Raw genomic sequence first — 18,346 nt, 5'->3', positions numbered from 1 at the left:
CATGTTATTGTATAAATTTTGGAAAATTTAAACTTCTAAAAAATTGTTGCAATTTACTATTTCATTTATTTTCAACATCCTGCTGTGAAGCAGATAATATCACTGTTTTTAACATGAGGAAATCCAAAAACCAGCAGAGTGAAAAAATAATACTCTAGAATATATTATAAGTATTCTGTATCATACAAAAATATAAAATTTTGATTGACAATTAGTATAATGAGAATCGGAGCCTAGAAAAATCCCTTCAAACAGGAATTTCGGGGAGAGCCCCACTGAAACAAGATCAGAACTGATTTTGAGGATTGAGTAGAACCTGGGCTGGAAAGTCAGAAAGAAGGAGGGCAGGCCATGAAGAGAGAAGTGCACAAATAACATCAGGAGGGCCTAAAAATGCAACAGTTGTACTGATTGCTAGCAGTACTGAAAATGAGAATCCAAGCAAGAGAAAACTCAATGCAGAAAGAAAGCAGAAATTAGGTGACAAAAATTATCTTGATCAAACACTTGATGTAAAGTAAAAACCATCTTTTTCCACTGCTACGTGACTGAAATACCTCATGAAGTCAGTTATCCTGGGTAAGATTAGAAATAATTCAACCTAACTTTTGAAAATTAAGAACAAAGATAAATTTCCATTAAAAAGACCACATTCTTTATTCTCATATACTACTCATAATGTTTGAGTTACAACTGACAATGTATTCATTTCAAACAATTTTTTGAACAAAATAATTTTTAAGACCCTTGACAGAATATGACTTCTAATTTTAGAATTTCATGTTAACTGTCAGTTTTAATTTGTCCTTCCTCACTCCAAAAAAAGAACGCTAGTAAGTAGTTAAACCACAACATTTCTCTTGTACTTTAATTCTCTTCTCCCTTCTTTTAGTAGCTAAAAAAGTTAGAAGTTGGATTATCAGCCGTAAGTAAGAATTGGACAGCTTTCACTTTGTGGGCCCCATATCACAATTTTCCACTCAAAAGTATTCTGAAATACTGAGCTTTCAATCTTCAAGGGCAGGATTCCCACTTCATTGTTAAGAAATAACCTTGATAAGCAAGTATCTGAATAGCAAGATGACTGCTATGTTAGCCTCACTTATCACAGAATATTGTAAATTATGCAGTCTTACTCCCTTTTTTACCTGTTTCTCAGGCCTGTTCCATTGCCGCAGCCCCCACCAACCAAAGTCTGTAAAGAAGGTAAAGCTGAACGGCTTAGCTGCTGCCGACTAGGGCCCCTCCTTCCACCGGGCATGTCCGGGAACCAGTCTGCTTCCAGTGCCACCTGTAGTTGCAAGCCAGGTTAATGGCCGTCAACCTGTTTCAACTCTGAACAAAGAAAAGACATTTAAATATCAGTTTACTATTTTTAAACCAGGCAATGTAGCAAAACAACAGAAAAACTTACTAAATAGGTCTTGTAAAACCAGATTTTCAGATAAATGCTCCTGCAGTGTCTATTACCTACTTTATTCTAATGAAAGGACTAGTCAAACTCTAATAGGTCAGAAGCCTAAGCTCTGATCTAAGTTTTATTAAGCGTTAGATAAGTCACAATTTGTGTCTTTTGTCAGTCGACTTGTGTCATATGAATGATATTACAATCAGGTAGAAGTTAACAAGAAATGCCTAACATATGCATTTCCAACTCATATGTAATCTTCCACAATAAACCACTGGAAATACAGGAGAATCAGCACTATCCAAAATGTTAGGTTTTGTTATTAAGGGATCTAGGTTCTGAGATCAGATGTACCACATATTATCTGACTGTAACTGAGGCATTTAACCTCTGAGTTTGTTTCTTCAAAAGTATTCTTTGCCCTACACAGGTTGTTGTGAGGACTGACAGGATGGATGTAAATACACCAGTTGGTCTTTAACTCTTTTAAAATAAAATTGTTCAAGTGGTAACTCCATATTTTAGAGTGAAAACATCAGAAGGAGCTATAGTAGATGCCCACTACAAAAAACCTGGTATAAAATCACTTAGAAATTACTGAAACTGCAAGATTAAAAGGCAAGTAACAGATGAAGATCCTCGCCGAAAGGAGGGTCCGCCAGTATATATGCCAAAACCTGCTTCCTAAATTTGTCTTTCAGTATTAACGACTGGAAAATGGCATCCTGGAAAAACCCTGGTTTTCCAAATGTTACAAAGACTGATCCGATCTTCCCTATTTCTAACAGCCTTTGGCTGTGAACTAAGAAACGCCAGGTGGGACAAAACATTCAAACCGTTGGACGTAGGGCCTGATGGTTCTTGCTCAATTAACGAGGGAAACAAAAGTGGGGAGCAAAAAATTGGGGTAGAAGAGGCGAGAGGATGAGGTGGGAGGAGGCGGATGACAAGAGACCACAACTTCAACAGGCTGGCCCCTACAAGGGGACAAACGACAAAGCGGTTCCCGCGGCGCAACCCGGGGAGCTGAAGCCGATCGAGACAATCGCATAGCGCGGAAGCCCGATATACTCACGCATGGAGGAGGCCCGGCCGGCGGGGCGGGATCCCTAAGAGAACGCGGTGGCTTTACAGGCTGGACCCAAGGCAAGAGAATTCCCTCCCTGCGTTGAAGCGCTCCAAACCAGCTGGTTGTCCGTAGGCCGTCCCCGCCCGGAAAGTCGAGAAAAGGTATCCAGGCTTCGGGCTGCCAGCCCCCGCCCCAGCCCCAGCCCCACGTCAGTACCAGAGATAGAGCCAGAGCTAAGGTAAAAGGCAGAGCCGGGCCGGGTCAGCACTCATCCTCAGCCTCCATTACCGCGGAGCTGAGCAGACGTGGCAGCGCACGGAGATGACGTCAGTACTGCGACTGCCGGCCTCTCCAGCCTCGAGCTGGCGTCCGGAACTAAACACTCGGTCTGGAGAGCCAGCACCCCACCCTCTCCTGCATGCACCTGCGCAGTGGGACTCGCCTTCTCTGTTGGCTCATGGTCCCTCCTTCTCCGCCAGCGCTCGCCAACGTATTTCCTCCCTGGGCGTCTACGATCCGCTGGCCAGATCGTGGGGGTCCTTTGCTATCTCATGGACTACCATTAACAACCACGTTCAAATTATCGCCCCAGTTTTACAGATAGGGTAGGTGGGAGACGTCGCCTAAAGTCACGTCACTGCCAGGTAAAGCAACTCAAGTCGTGATGTTATGCTTCAGCACCCAGTCGTGCGCTTATTTTATGTGAAGTGAAGGACTGGATGCTGGAGTCAAACAAGGAAATAGCACAGATCGCTGAGTCTATTGAAAGAGACGAGACACCAGGAAAATACACTAATTACAATATAGTAAATGCAACAAAAGTATGCCCAAGGTCAGAGATTAACATGCAATTCATTGTAATTTATTCAGTATAGTAAATTTCTGTGGGATGATTGTGGTGGCAATACCAAGAAAAACTTGTGATCTAGGGGTTTAAACCAAGCCTCCAAGAATGATTAGGCTGTTCGTTGGAGAATAGCTTTCTAGTAAAGGAAGTGGCAGATAAAAAGGTAAAATTGTGGGAAACATGATGAATTCAGAAATTGCCAGTAGTTTAGTATTAAAAGAAGAATAAAAGTGTCAAGAAGAGCATGTGTTTGAAATCCCTGGCTCCAGAGATGTTAAGCACCTTAAGCGAAAGCCCTTTGTATGTAGTATCTATCACACAGTTACAAATTACTTAACCTTTATTGAGAGTTATTGCTGTGTCTGACACTAAACTAGTACCTTTACATATTTCATTTAAATCTTACATTGCTTTGATACCATCATTTTTCCCATTTTCCAGAGGAAACAAGGGTTTGTTTGTTTGTTTTTAAGGTTTTATGTATTTGTTTGACAGAGAGACAGAGAGAGAGGGAACACAAGCAGGGAAAGTGGGAGATGGAGAAGCATACTTCCTGCTGAGCAGGGAGCCTTATATGTGGCTCAGTCCCGGGACCCTGAGATCATGACCCCAACTGAAGGCAGATGCTTAAAGCCTGAGCCACCCAGATGCCCCCCAAGGAAACAAGTTTTAAGCGAAGTTAAATAACTTGTTGAAAATAACCCAGTTGATAAGTGGCAGAGCCAGAATTTGTAGCAGAATGCCCAATATCAAAACCATTAAAGGTAGTAATATTCTAAATATTCTTAATGTCCTTGCATACTATGGAACTTTCATGCACGAATATATAAAACCTAACATAGGTCATTACAAAATTCCATAATTTTGTACATTTATTTTCATATTTGCTCTGCTTCCTAGGTTGCTCCATTGAAACTCCTTTGCCACTTTTCTGCTGCCTCACCAGCATTCCTCATTCATTCAGCAACTATTTATTTAGTGCCTACCGTGGACCAGACACTGCCTTACTGAATAAGACAGATATGTCCCTGGATTCCTGGCACTTATATTCTAATGGGAAGCATTTGATAAATAGAATAATTCCACATTAAAAGTATTACGGAGACAAATAGGGGTTAAGGTAGAAAATAAGGGAGGTTCTGTTGTGAGGGGTCTGAGGAAATGGTATTTCAGCAGAAACATGAATGTTGGGAAGGAACCAGAGAGGCGTAGATGGGAGGGAAAAGCAGTCAAGACAGAAAACAAAACTTATGCAGAGATTCTATGATATGCAAGAGCTTGTTATGTTTGAGAAATAACACAAAGCTGTATAGCTAGGTCACGGCCAGCAAAGGAAAATGTGGCATGAAACGAATTTGAAGAAACAGGAAGAGCTTAAACTTGGAGGATCTTTCAAACCAGAGTGTTTGCATTTTGAATTTGTGGCTGGCACCCAGAAATCTGTGATTTTCGTAGTTCCGGGATTCTGGCACTGGTTTACATAGGGGAGCCCCTGGAATAAACCACCTCATCTGTTGAGGAAATGAAACAATTATTGTTGGGGTTCACATGAAGCTCATTCCTCCTGAGGACAGGGCCCACTTATTTTCCAATCTCTTGATGTTCTTTCACACAGATAAACATTGTAGAGTTGCAGAAAATACTGATTTATTTTCATCTCAAAGATGTAACACGAGGTGATTTCCATTTTCTTCTGATTACGGAAAACTGGAATTAGAGAAAATAAAAACTCTTTTTTTTTTTTAAGATTTTATTTATTTATTTGGCAGCCAGAGATCACAAGTAGGCCGAGAGGCAGGCAGAGAGAGAGGAAGGGAAGCAGGCTCCCTGCTGAGCAGAGAGCCCAATATGGGGCTCCATCCCAGGAGCCTGGGATCATGACCTGAGCCAAAGGCAGCGGCTCAACCCACTGAGCCAACCAGGCGCCCCGAGAAAATAAAAACTCTTACTAAAGTTTTAAAAATTATTCTCCGGTGTATTCTTTTTAGATTAACTTTGAAGCCAAGGTTACTGCAGCGTTCATCTCTAACACACTGTTTTAGTTACGTGCTCAATGAACCATTCATTTTGAGTACTGCACACCTTCCAGAAGTAGAAGAAATGAATTTCAAGTTTTCATTTGTATTCCTGAAGAAGTCTTGTATAATATAGTGTTGAAGATTCATTTTCTCTTCTTGCCTACTCAACAAAAAATGAGTAATATAACCCGTTCCTAACTAATCAACATTGTTTTATCTTTCACCATTCCCCAGTGTACATCCTAAACCTCCACTACCATCAACTTATGCTCTACTCTCACTTTCTGTAAATTATGGTTTCCCAGTTTTTAGTGTCTCCTGTACAACATTCCTTAACTGCAATATTTCATTTTCATTTTGTTAGACTCCTCCCACCCCTTTTCCAAATTTCTGTCTCATCTTGATCTTTCTCTCTCTCCCCTGAAACCAACAGCAGTTACAGGTTGCCTTATGTTGTAAATAATCTTTAGGGAAATATATTTATCTTTCCACTAGTTCTAAACTCAAGGACACAGATCTCATATATTTCCACAGAGCCTAAGGTGCTACCTTGCACATTTTAGACAATGAGTAAATGCTTGTATGATAACTATATATACCTATGTGTATATATAAACCTATACTGCCCAGTATAAGGTTACCCACAGATTTTTTTTCCTTCTAATTCACCTCAATTGTTAAAAATCCTATTGCAAAGAGATTTGTGCTGTATTATTTTCCACCTCTTGGGTTCTAACAGTGCTCTATATATTCAGGTACTCAACAAATCTGTACTATTTAATAAGAAGCAATTTGATGTTGTGCAAACAACTTCTAGCCTACATTGTACCAGTAACTGTGGGCAAAAAACATCCTCTCTGATCTTCAGTTTTCTGGCTGCAGAGAGTAAGGTGTTTTAAACTGCTGCAGAATATAAGGAATTGTCATCATTAGACATATTTTCCCAGGGGATGTCTTTTATTCATTCTCTCCTGGGCTTCGATTTTCTGAGAGAGAGAGAGATGAATTTTGAACCTTGGTGACTTGAAGCAGCTAACTCTGCTGTCTAGCTCCAAACAAACCAGCTGGACAAGCCCTGCGCTGCAAGCGGAGCACTAGGCTGACTCCCCGCACCGCCCTCCCAGAGAAACTGGGATTGGGGACTGGGGGGCGGGGCGCGGAGTGGCGCGCCGCCATCTCTGTGCGGGGCGGCCCACCGCCCACGTGGTGCGGCGCCTACGGCCATCTTTGTGCGGGGCTGTTTCCGCCCGCGCAGCCGCGGGGACTCCGCAGTGGGTTGCGGGTGATGGAGTGGTGGGCGCGCCCGCAGCTCAGGCTTTGGCTGCTGTTGCTATTACTGCCCCCAGCGCCGGGCCGCCAGAAGGAGTCAGGTGGGCTCCCGGCAGGGCAGAGCCTGCTGCTGGGGCGCCGTCTGGTTCGGTCCGGAGGCGCCCTCCCACCCCTCTGGCTCCCCGGTGAGGCCGCGGCCAGCTGATGCTCTGGCCGCTGGAGCGCAAAGCTGGGCAGAGGGCACGGGGGAGCCTTGGAGCGGAGAGTGAGAGCGTTTGGGTGTCTGGCGCTGCTGTTACTGCCCAGAGTAACCCGTCTTTCGGGATTGGGATGGTGGGGAAGAGAGGGAATTGTGTTCTCCCACAGCGAGTGTCGCCTGCGCTTGGTTGCGCTGCTCCTCCCTAAAACACACTGGGGGATAACTCGTGTGCGTGCCTCTGTGTGTGTGTGTGTGTGGTTCCTAGTGGATTGCCAGAGAGATGAAGGGAGAATTAATATCGGTGCCTTTTAACTGATCCTCTTTATAGGGTTCACTTTGATTAGTAAAAGGTGAGAATACGTGTCACCAGTTTATTCATAGCTTTCTGAGTGCCAGACTTGGACATTTTCTAATTTCTTGGACACCGGACAGCCCGAGTAGAGGAGCAGACTTGACATGAGTGCTGGAGAATTACAGAATGAATTCTTCCTGGCGTTTGGTTTCTACCAGTGGAATGGGAAAGGGTGTCTTAAAGTTTTGGCCATCTGTTGGTTCTGCATGCCTGCTGCCAGCAAATGAGAATGCTCAGGGTATTTTGTTAACTCTCATTTACTTCACTTCTTGAAGGTTCAAAATGGAAAGTATATATTGACCAAATTAACAGGTCTTTGGAGAAATATGAACCATGTTCAAGTCAAAATTGCAGCTGCTACCATGGGTGAGTTCACTTCTTTTATATGTCTTTGAGAGTTTAGTGCTTGTCACAAGAAGTCCCCTAAAATCCCCTAGATACCTGGGTTACAGTGATCAGAGGGCCAGGCATGCCTTCATAAAAGACAAGATTCCTGCAGTGGGTTTCCTATTTCTAAGGAACAAAGATGTACTAGGATAGGAGAGGCCTAGATGGTGTCAGCAAGGCTACTTACTTCTTGGAGTTAGCTACACATACTTGTCCCTGCTCCCCACTGGACTGAAAGCTTCTTGAGATCAAGGCCTACGTCTTAATCATGTTGCATCCCTGGTGCTGGCCCTCAGTAAGAGTTCAGTAAATATTGTCAGGGGAATGAACATGTTTATAAATGAACCTAATCATACTTTCTTATTGGTAATTTTTAAGTATGCAAATTATGACTGAGAAGGTAATGTGAAAGAAAGATTACTCAAAGTAATCTTTGAGTAATCAAAGTGATCAAACCCAAACTAGCAGCCGTGGATTCTCGTTGCCGATCTCCCATTAATTATCCCTATGGCAAGTCCTAACTTCTCTGAGTCTCAGATTCCTCGTCAGCTAAATAACAGGGTCCTTTATTTCCTCATTGTGTTGTTCTATGACTCCTCAAAAAATTCACCTAATGCTTAAGATACTTATTGAAAAACTATATAACGAACTTTAAAAAGGGATACAAAATAGTGTAATTTCTGATTACTGCTGTCAAACTGTTAGAGTATGTGTGGTGAGCGGGGGTCACACAGACCCAAACAAGGGAGTCAGTCTGAGACCAAGGACATCAGAGAGTGTCAGACTGCAAGGCAAAGATCATACCTTCTATGGGAATCAGAGAAGGGTAGGGTAGGGGGACTGCAGTGACTGGGAGGACATGGGTGTTGTGTGAGTATTGAAGGAGGAATGTGGATCAAGCAGAGGAGGGGCAATCCAGATGGAAGGAGGAAGAAGAAAAGTTGACTTGCTTTTTCCTCTTTGTGGCTTTGTTGTTTTGGTTTAGATTACCTGTGTGCTTCTGGGGGAAACATTGCTTATTCCTGCCTTCTATTCTTTCCCTGGTTTACTTTGTTTTCTAATACTAAATCTACACCCACAGATAAAAAGTAGGTAGAATGGTACCACTTTCTTGACCTGCTTTACTTGATGATTCACATTCTTTTTCAGGGTCATAGAAGAGGATCTGACTCCCTTCCGAGGAGGTATTTCCAGGAAGATGATGGCGGAAGTAGTCAGAAGGAAACTAGGGACCCACTATCAGATAATTAAGAACAGATTATACCGAGAGAATGACTGCATGTTCCCTTCAAGGTAAGAATTATGAGGTAGATAGATATATCTTTCAATCTTCTTATTTATGGGCTTACTTGATAATGTTTTCATAGAGAAGTTAGTTAAAGGGGCCCACAGGTGAATCTCTCCTCACATTTCAGAGGGACCAGAAAATAGTCACAAGCTCTTCTTACCTGGGGATTTTTCTTGCCAACTCCTGCCCCCTCTTTCTCCTATATTAAAGTCTGTCTCCTCTCCCTGAGGCTTGGGCACATCAATGATTGTATTGGCTATGGCTCTGCCCTGCTCATCTTTCCCCAGATATAGAAGCTGTAGGGAATGGGCTGATGAAACCCAGCAGGTATAGGCTGGGCTCAAGGAGGAGAAGCACTGAGTGTTTAGCATGGGTCAAGTATTGTTCTTGATACTGAGTATTTGGAGAAAGGTGATGGAAAGATAAGAGTAACTGGGGCTGCAGATAATGCAGACTATTCCAGCCAGGAATTCAGGTGTGAGAGTTGAGGTAACTTATCAGTGGGCTGAGGGTTGGGGGCAATTAGGGAGGGTCATGGACTGAGCCTGAAGGTTGGGTGAGAAATCTCCCTTATAGGAAGCCTTTTTTTTTTTTTTTTTTAAACTCAAATCTTTATAAAATTACAAAGTACAAAACTCAGAGGTCATGGTATTCCCCTACCTAAGATCTTCTTTCTAAACAATCTCTATTCTGTCATTAAAAGTAAAGTAAGTGAGGGACACCTGAGTGGCTAAGTCAGTTAACCATTTGCCTTCAGCTCAGGTCATGATCCCAGGGTCCTGGGATTGAGCCCCGGTGGGGCCTCACCCCTCAGCGAGAAGTCTGCTTCTTCCTCTCCCTCTCCCCCTCCTCCTGCTCATGCTCTCTCTCTCTCTCTGTCAGGTAAAGAAATAAAACCTTAAAAACCAAAAAAGGTAAATGAGCAGTAGTGCAAATAATATCCATCCATATGGACATAAAGAATTTTTCTTAATAACAACTTTATTACACGTTATTACATTTTCATTGTCAAAAATATGTGAAAACAACAAAAAAGAAAATAAAGATCACTTAATATCCTACTACCCTGAAGTAATCACAATTACATTTTTGTTATCAAATGTTAGGGTAAATAAGGTGGTAGTGGGCAAAATTATTTAGGTTTTTTTTTTTTTTTTTGAAGATTTTATTTCTTTATTTGAGAGTGAGTGAGAGCACATGAGGGGAGGACAGAGGGAGAGGGAGAAGGAGACGTCCCGCTGAGCAGGGAGTCCTGTTGCAGGGCTCAATCCCAGGACTCTGAGATCATGACCTGAGCCAAAGGCAAAGACTTAACTAACTGAGCCACATAGGTGCCCCTGTTGAGGTATTTTAGACAGGCATTTCTTTCATTATTTGGGACAATAATAGAGACTTTATAGATTGTGAGTGTAGAGGAATTTCTAATTTCTACAAATGAGAAAAAAAATAGGAGTATAGACATTGTTAGACTTTATTTTATTTTATTTTTTTTAAAGATTTTATTTATTTATTTGACAGAGAGATCACAAGCAGGCAGAGAGGCAGGCAGAGAGAGAGAGAGGAGGAAGCAGGCTCCCTGCTGAGCAGAGAGCCCGATGCGGGACTCGATCCCAGGACCCTGAGATCATGACCTGAGCTGAAGGCAGAGGCTTAACCCACTGAGCCACCCAGGCGCCCGACATTGTTAGACTTTAAAAGCTCACCTAATGTAATTAGCTGAACAATTTTCAGATGAAATTACATACAAAATTTCTGAAAGGCACATACCTCTCATTCCAGACCTCAGAACATTTTGGTCAGAATCATGAGCTTGTAGAAATGTTCTTAAGGGAGCACAGGACATTTCATTGACAATAAAATGTTCTGTATCTCTAATGCGCGGAAAGTTCCCTATCTCAACTACCTACAGAACTAAGGAAACAGAGTTGAGCAAAAAAGAAACAAAATGAAATATTCAGAACTAGTGTCCTTAATGAAATGGACACATTTGAATAATATCTCAGATTCCCATCTAGCCAAAAATAGTATCTTTCTAAGTCTGGATACTTTTAATTCACCCAGTCTGAGGAGCCTGTAAGGCATATAAAAAATTTTATTCCGAACAAAGTAAAATGTAAATTCAGCACTTCAAGGATGAGCTGAGAGATTTTGCTGAGGAACCAGAGCACCATGTAATTAAATGACTGGAGATCTGTCATTTCAAAGATGGAGAATAATAGTATTTTTAAAATAATAACTTTAGAGAGGTATAGCTGACACGAACTGCGCATACAACTTCATAAGTTTCTTTATGTTCATTATCTTTTTTAAAAATTAATTTATTCCTTTTTTTAAAGATGTTATTTATTTACTTGACAGAGAGAGAGAGCCAGAGAGCACAAGTGGAGGGAATGGCAGAGGGAGAGGGGAGAACCAGGCTCTGCACTGAGCAGGGACCCTGATGTAGGACTCGATTGCAGGACCCTGGGATCATGACCTGAGCCGAAGGCAGATGCTTAACCATCTGAGCCACCCAGAAGCCCCCAAATTTAATTTATTCTTAATTGAAGTATAGCTAATATACAATATTATATTAGTTTCAGGTGTACACGATAGTGACTCCATATGTCTATACATTACAAAATGCTTACCATGATACATGTGGTTACTGTCAGTCACCATACAAAGTGATTACAGTATATTCCCCATGACTTTTTATTGAAGCATAGTGACACTCAACATTCCCTTAGTTTCAGATGTACAACATAATGATTCTGGACAACTCTGTATGCCATGCTGTGCTCACCACAAGTATAGTTACTGTCTTTAACCATACAACACTATTATAATACCATTGACTATATTCCCTATGCTGTATTTTTTATCCTCATGACTTATTTATTTCATAATTGGAAGTCTGTATCTCCCAGTCTCCTTCGCCCATTTTCCCCATCCCCTCTCCCTTTCTCTTTGGCAATCATCCGTTTGTTCTCTGTACTTATGGGTCTGTTTCTGCTTTTTGTTCATTGATTTGTTTTGTTTTCTAGGTTCCACATATAAATGAAATCATATGAATTTATTTATATATTTATTAAGTCTTTTTGGTATATGATATTTGTCTTTCTCTGTCTGACTTATTTCACTTAGCATAATAACCTCTGGGTTCATCCATGTTGTCACAAGTGACAAGATCTCATTCTTTTTTATGAGAGATTAATATTCCATTATATATAGGATATGTATATCATATATATTATATATAAAATATATACTTTATGTAATATATACTATACATTATATACTATATATATTATATACTAATTTGAAAAGATGGACAAAGATTTTATATATATATATATATATATAAAATTTTATATATATATATATAAAATCTTTGTCCTTTTATCTATTGATGGACTCTCAGGTTGCTTCCATATGTAGACTATTGTAAATAATGCTGCAGTAAACATAGGGGTATATATATCTTTTCAAATTAGTATTTTTGTTTTCTTTGGATAAATACCCTCTAAAAGCAGAATTATCAAATCATAGGGTATTTCTGTTTTTAATTTTTTTGAGGAATCTCCATACTGTTTTGCACAGTGACTATACCACTTTGCATTCCACCAACAGTGCTTGAAGGTTCTCTTCACATCCTTGCCAACATTTGTTATTTCTTGTCTTTTTTGTTATAGCCATTCTGACTGGTGTGAGGTGATGATGTCTTGTTATGGTTCTGATCTGCATTTCCCTGTGTCTGTTTGCCATCTGTACATAATGCATCTTCTTTGGAATATGTTTATTCCTGTCCTCTGTCCATTTTTTCATTGGATTGTTTGTTTTTTGGTGTTGAGTTATAGGAGTTATGTATTTTTTATAATTACCCTTTACTAGATGTATCATTTGCAAATGTCTTCCTCCATTATGTATTATAGTTATTAGTATGTTATAGTATAGTTATTAGTTATTAGTATGTTGCCTTTTTGTTTTGTTGTTTCTTCACTGTGCAAAAGCTTTTTAATTTGATGTTGTCCCAATTGTTTATTTTTGCTTTTGTTATCCTTGCCTGAAGAGACAGATTTAAAAAGATATTGCTAAGACTAACATCCAAGAGTTTACTACCTGTTTTCTTTTAGGAGTTTTATGGTTTCAAGCCTTGTACTTAGGTCTTTAATCCATTCTGAGTTTGTTTTTGTATACAGTGTAGGAAAGTGGTCTAGTTTCATTCTTTTGCATGTAGCTGTTCAGTTTTCCCAACACCATTTATTGAAGAAGCTATTTTTTCTCCATTTTATATTCTTGCCTTCTCTGTCATAGATTAATTGACCATACAAGTGTGGGTTTATTTCTGGGCTGTCTATTCTGTTCTAGTAATCCATTTTTGTGCCAGTGCCATACCATTTTGATTATTATTGCTTTGTAGTATAATTTGACACCTGGGATCTTGATGCTTACAGCTTTGTTCTTCTTCCTCAAGATTGCTCTGGCTATCCAGACTCATTTGTGGTTCCATACAAATTTTAGAATGATTTGTGCTAGTTCTGTGAAAAATGCTATTGGTATTTTGATAGAGGCATTGAATATATAGATTACTTTCAGGAGCATGGACATTTTTTTTTTTTAATGTTTTTTAAGATTTTATTTATTTGACAGAGAGAGATCACAAGTAGGCAGAGAGGCAAGCAGAGAGAGAGAGAGAGGAGGAAGCAGGCTCCCTGCAGAGCAGAGAGCCCGATGTGGGACTCGATCCCAGGACCCTGAGATCATGACCCGAGCTGAAGGCAGAGGCCTAACCCACTGAGCCACCCAGGCACCCCCAGGAGCATGGACATTTTATCAATATGAATTCTGCCAATCCACGAGTATGGTACATCTTTACATTTAATTGTATCATCTTAAATTTCTTCCATCATTGTCTGACAGTTTTCAGAATATAGGTCGTCTACCTTATTGGTTAAATTTATTACTAGGTATTTTATTCCTTTTTTTTGGATATTTTATTCTTTTTGCTGTAATGGCAATTTGTTAAGTTTTGATATATGTACACATCAAGATAATGAACATATCTGTCACTCCCCAAATGTTCCCTGTGCCTCTTCGCAGTCCTTCTGCCCAAACCCTCCCTGCCATGCCATCCTTTTACCCCGTCCTCTGGCATCCACTGATTTGCTTTCAGTCATAGATTATTTTCTGGAGTTTTATATAAATGGAATTATAAATAGAATTATATAGTATGTGAAAGAGTGATATTTTGAAAGCTAAATATGAAAAAATGTTAAATGTTTTAGCTCTTAAATATAAATGTACAGCAATAATATATTTTTCCACTTTTTAACCAGTTCTATTTATTTATTATCAAAGGAATTTTCCATGCACATGGTAAAATATTTAGATAACCTCAAAATATATACAAGGAAAAGGAAATTTCTCTACTACCTTTAACTCCTAGATGTATAGTCCCTGAATCCTCCTTTGAAAAGATAGCCACCATTATAAGTTTCTTGTATATCCTTCCAGAAATAGTTTGTGCCTATATAATTGTCTAGACTCATCAACAAATTAGAAAATGCTGTATCTTCTGTTCTGCAACTTACTTTTCTTTTCCATAGAACAGTAGATTTTTTTTTTTTTAAAGATTTTATTTATTTATTTGACAGAGAGAGATCACAAGTAGGCAGAGAGGCAGGCAGAGAGAGGAGGAAGCAGGCTCCCTGCCGAGCAGAGAGCCCGATGCGGGACTCGATCCCAGGACCCTGAGATCATGACCTGAGCCGAAGGCAGCGGCTTAACCCACTGAGCCACCCAGGCGCCCATAGAACAGTAGATTTGAAATTGTTTCTTAAGAGTATACAGGGCAGAGATGCCTGGGTGGCTCAGTTGGTTAGGCCGCTGCCTTCGGCTCGGGTCATGATCCCGGGGTCCTGGGATCGAGTCCCGCATCGGGCTCCTTGCTCGGCAGGGAGCCTGCTTCTCTCGCTGCCTTGCCTACCTCTCTGCCTGCTTGTGTGTACTCTATCTCTGGCAAATAAATAAAATCTTTAAAAAAAAAAAAAAAGAGTATACAGAACATCACAGACCTGTACCCCTGGGGATAAAAATACATAATATGTTTATTAAAATAAATAAAAATTTTAAAAAAAGAGTATACAGGGCACACCTCACTCTTTTGTGACTGCATAATAAATAATCCATTGTATGGATTTCTTTATTCAGCCTTCTGTCAGTGGGCATTTACTTTATTCTCCACCACTCCCCTTTGAATTTTAACAGATGCAAACAATGTTGTACTTATACCTTTGAGTATTCATGTAGTTATATCTACAGGCTAAATTCCTAGAAGTAGGATTAAGTAAGCCAATTAATGTGTTTTTAAAATCTTGGTAAATAGAAGCAAACTGTCCTCCAAAGGAGTTGTGCCTCTTTTTTCTTTTCTTTTCTATTTTTTTTTCCATTTTTTTTTTCTTTTAAGTAATCTCTGCACCCAACATGGGGCTTGAACTCAACAACTCCAAGTTCAGTTACATGTTCTACTGACTGAGCCAGCCACCACCCCAAAGTTGTGCCTTCCCCCATCCTTTTCATTTACCTGACCCTTGTATCACATGCTCAGAATGCACCTCATACTCTTATCAATACTGTGTATTATTGGACTCTGATCTTTGCAATCGGATTAGGGAAGACTAGCATCTAACTTCAGCACTTTTTTTTTTTGTCATAGCGATACTTTGGTTTTAATTGAAATAATTTTTTTAATGTTTTTAATTGAAATATATTTAACATATAATACTGTATAAATTCAAGGTATACAACATGTGAACTTGATATATTTACTTATTATAATATGATTGCCATTGTAGCAATTATTAATGCTTCTATCATATTACCTAATTATCCTTTCTTTTTTAGTAATTGAAATAATTAAGGTCTAGTCTCTTAGCAAGTTTGATTATAATACAATGCTATTGTTTGTAATCACGTGTATGCATGAGATCTCTAGGGCTTATTTACTACTTGATGTAAATTTGTACCCTTAAACACCTTCTGTCTTGTCCCCTCATCCCCCCACTCCCTGGCTATCACCATTTTTTTCTCTCTTTTTACAAGTTTGGCCTTGGTGCATTTTTTTTTTTAAGGTTTTATTTATTTATTTGACAGAGAGAGAAATCAGAAGTAGGCAGAGAGGTAGGCAGAGGGAGAGGGGGAAGCAGGCTCCCCACTGAGTAGAGAGCCTGATGTGGGCCTGGATCCCAGGACCCTGAGATCATGACCTGAGCTAAAGGCAGAGGCTTAACCCACTGAGACACCCAGATGCCTTTGGTGCATTTCTTTAATATGGTTGTGTGGAGGCCAAGAAAAACAAGGCTGTACCCACCTCGTAGCCCTGACATAAGTACAGCCATCTTGACAAAGCAAAAGCTGGCACCTTGCACTCCCTCTCCACCTGCTCTCCTCCCCTCTGCAGTATGTGTGACATTCCTCAGCCATCCCTGGCTGCCCTAAAAGAAAAACAAATAGTTAACTTGCAGAGATCACAATCCTGCCAGACAGGAGTATCCTTTGGTTTACAAATGTCCTAGAGATTTACAACAAAGAAGCTATCATATCAATAGCCCAATTTCCAGAGGCAAATAACTCCGTTCCTCAAGTCTTTTTTTTTTATTTTTTTTTTTTAAAGATTTTATTTATTTATTTGACAGAGAGAAATCACAAGTAGATAGAGAGGCAGGCAGAGAGAGAGAGAGAGAGAAGCAGGCTCCCCGCTGAGCAGAGAGCCCGATGCGGGACTCGATCCCAGGACCCTGAGATCATGACCTGAGCCGAAGGCAGCGGCTTAACCCACTGAGCCACCCAGGCGCCCCGTTCCTCAAGTCTTAATGTCCCCCACCCCTCCATAAAACTGAGGGAGGCTGAGGCGGAAGGAAATGGAAATAAAGTTAAATTTCTTCTTAACCTAAATCTCTCTAACAAGGACGCTTGATAGGAGGAATGTGACATTCCACCAGGAAACTCCCAATTGTCTTCATGTCAGTGCCTCATTAGAGGAAAAAACGGCCTTGGCTTGATAATAACCAGGCCTCCAATATCCTGACAGTCTTCTTTACCCTGATAGCCCTTCTGAATATCCCCTTTGTCCTCACCCACCAAGTCTACCCCTACTCTGCCTTTAAAAACTCTGACTATAATCTGGTTCAGGATCCAAGTCCCTACTCCGCTGTGTCGGGTGTACTTGGGCCCAAGCTTAAACTTGTCAAATAAACCGTCGTGTGATTGCATCAGTGTTGGCTCTTTGGTGGTCTCTCAGACGTGAAAACTTGGGTGTAACAGTTGAGCATCTTTTCTTTGTTTTTGAGTCACTGATACTTTTTGCAGTAACCTCTCTATATATAAATCAGTATTTTAAATCAGTCATTTCTATGCTGCTGGAAATTTTTGGCTGAACCTTGGAATGCTCCCCCCAAGATAGTGCTAGTCAGAACTTCAAACAATGGGGCAGAAGACCTGAGCTGCTAGTGTATCCTCTCTTTCCAGAAATCCCCTGAGGATTCCCAGAGCGTCTAACCAGAAAGCTATATAGGCATACCTTGTTCTATTGTTTCACTTTTATTACATTTTTGCAGATATTGCACTTCTTTCTTTGTTTCTTTCTTTCTTTTAACAAATTGAAGTTTTGTGGCAACCCTGCATAAAACAAATCTATTGGTGCTATTTTTCTGACAGCATTTGTTCACTTCATGTTTCTGTGTCACATTTTGCTGATTCTTTCCGTATTTAAAATTTTATTATTATATTTGTTATGATGATCTGTGATCAGTATTTCAAGTCTCTGAAAGCTCAGATGATTGTTAGCATTTTTTAGCAATAAAGTATCTTTAATTAAGATATATATGTTGCATTTTTAGACAAAACACTATTGTTGAACACTTAATAGACCCTAGTATAGTATAAACATATTGTGTACATAACTCTCCTTTTCTGGCTTGCAAAACTGATTTTTTAAAATTTTAATTTTTATTTTTTTGCAAAACTTGATTTTGATAGTGTTCTGTACTCAAGTTGAAGGCAATAAAAGTTTTCCTATCTTTCCTCCTAAATTATGAGACTTAATTATGGTGGAAATAAAAAAGAATCTTTGTGAGATGCAAAGCCCAAGGGACACTATTAGAAAACCAGCTTTTTCCAGCTTCTATCAAAATTTGTATCTTGCTTACTAATTAAACGAAAAGCAAAGTTAAAAAAAAATAGGAATGTATAGAGGAGAGGTGGTGGGAGTACCAATAATACATCCTCCAAACTTATGATCTAGTTGGAAAATTTCATTAGGTATTGTAAGCTGGAGCAGGTTAGCTAGGAAAGAACTTGCAGAATATAGAAGAGTAGAAAAAGTCTTTTTTTTTTTTTTTAAGATTTTATTTATTTATTTGACAGAGAGAGAGATCACAAGTAGGCAGAGAGAGAGAGGAGGAAGCAGGATCCCTGCTGAGCAGAGAGCCCGATGTGGGACTCGATCCCAGGACCCCGAGATCATGACC

At 40.0% G+C, this 18,346-nt stretch overlaps 2 protein-coding genes across 8 annotated transcripts in view; one reads left to right on the top strand and one right to left on the bottom strand.

Moving 5' to 3' along the window:
• TMEM39A (transmembrane protein 39A) overlaps window positions 1-2,811 on the bottom strand; it is a 31,371-nt gene extending 28,560 nt beyond the window's left edge. For 3 of the 4 annotated variants that reach the window (XR_009351123.1, XM_059163999.1, XM_059163997.1), the window contains exons 1-2: window positions 2,484-2,811; window positions 1,149-1,335 (exon numbers count right to left, since the gene is read on the bottom strand). Coding sequence is in view for 3 of the 4 variants with exons in the window: in XM_059163999.1 (XP_059019982.1) it covers window positions 1,149-1,261 (113 nt within the window). In the remaining variant the exon portion in view is untranslated. The remainder of the gene's footprint in view (window positions 1-1,148; window positions 1,336-2,483) is intronic. The other variant, XM_059163996.1, reaches the window with a different exon arrangement.
• A 3,754-nt stretch (window positions 2,812-6,565) lies between these two features.
• The window catches only part of POGLUT1 (protein O-glucosyltransferase 1), a 30,949-nt gene continuing 19,168 nt past the window's right edge, over window positions 6,566-18,346 (top strand). For all 4 annotated transcript variants that reach the window (XR_009351121.1, XR_009351120.1, XM_059163982.1 and 1 more), the window contains exons 1-3: window positions 6,566-6,712; window positions 7,438-7,528; window positions 8,699-8,842. Coding sequence is in view for 2 of the 4 variants with exons in the window: in XM_059163982.1 (XP_059019965.1) it covers window positions 6,628-6,712; window positions 7,438-7,528; window positions 8,699-8,842 (320 nt within the window). In the remaining 2 variants the exon portion in view is untranslated. The remainder of the gene's footprint in view (window positions 6,713-7,437; window positions 7,529-8,698; window positions 8,843-18,346) is intronic.

This window comes from Mustela lutreola, chromosome 2 (genome assembly GCF_030435805.1).
Source record: "Mustela lutreola isolate mMusLut2 chromosome 2, mMusLut2.pri, whole genome shotgun sequence".
NCBI classification, from domain to species: domain Eukaryota; kingdom Metazoa; phylum Chordata; class Mammalia; order Carnivora; family Mustelidae; genus Mustela; species Mustela lutreola.
The sequence above is the reverse complement of the archived record's forward strand: the minus strand, read 5'-3'. Positions and strand labels throughout refer to the sequence as shown.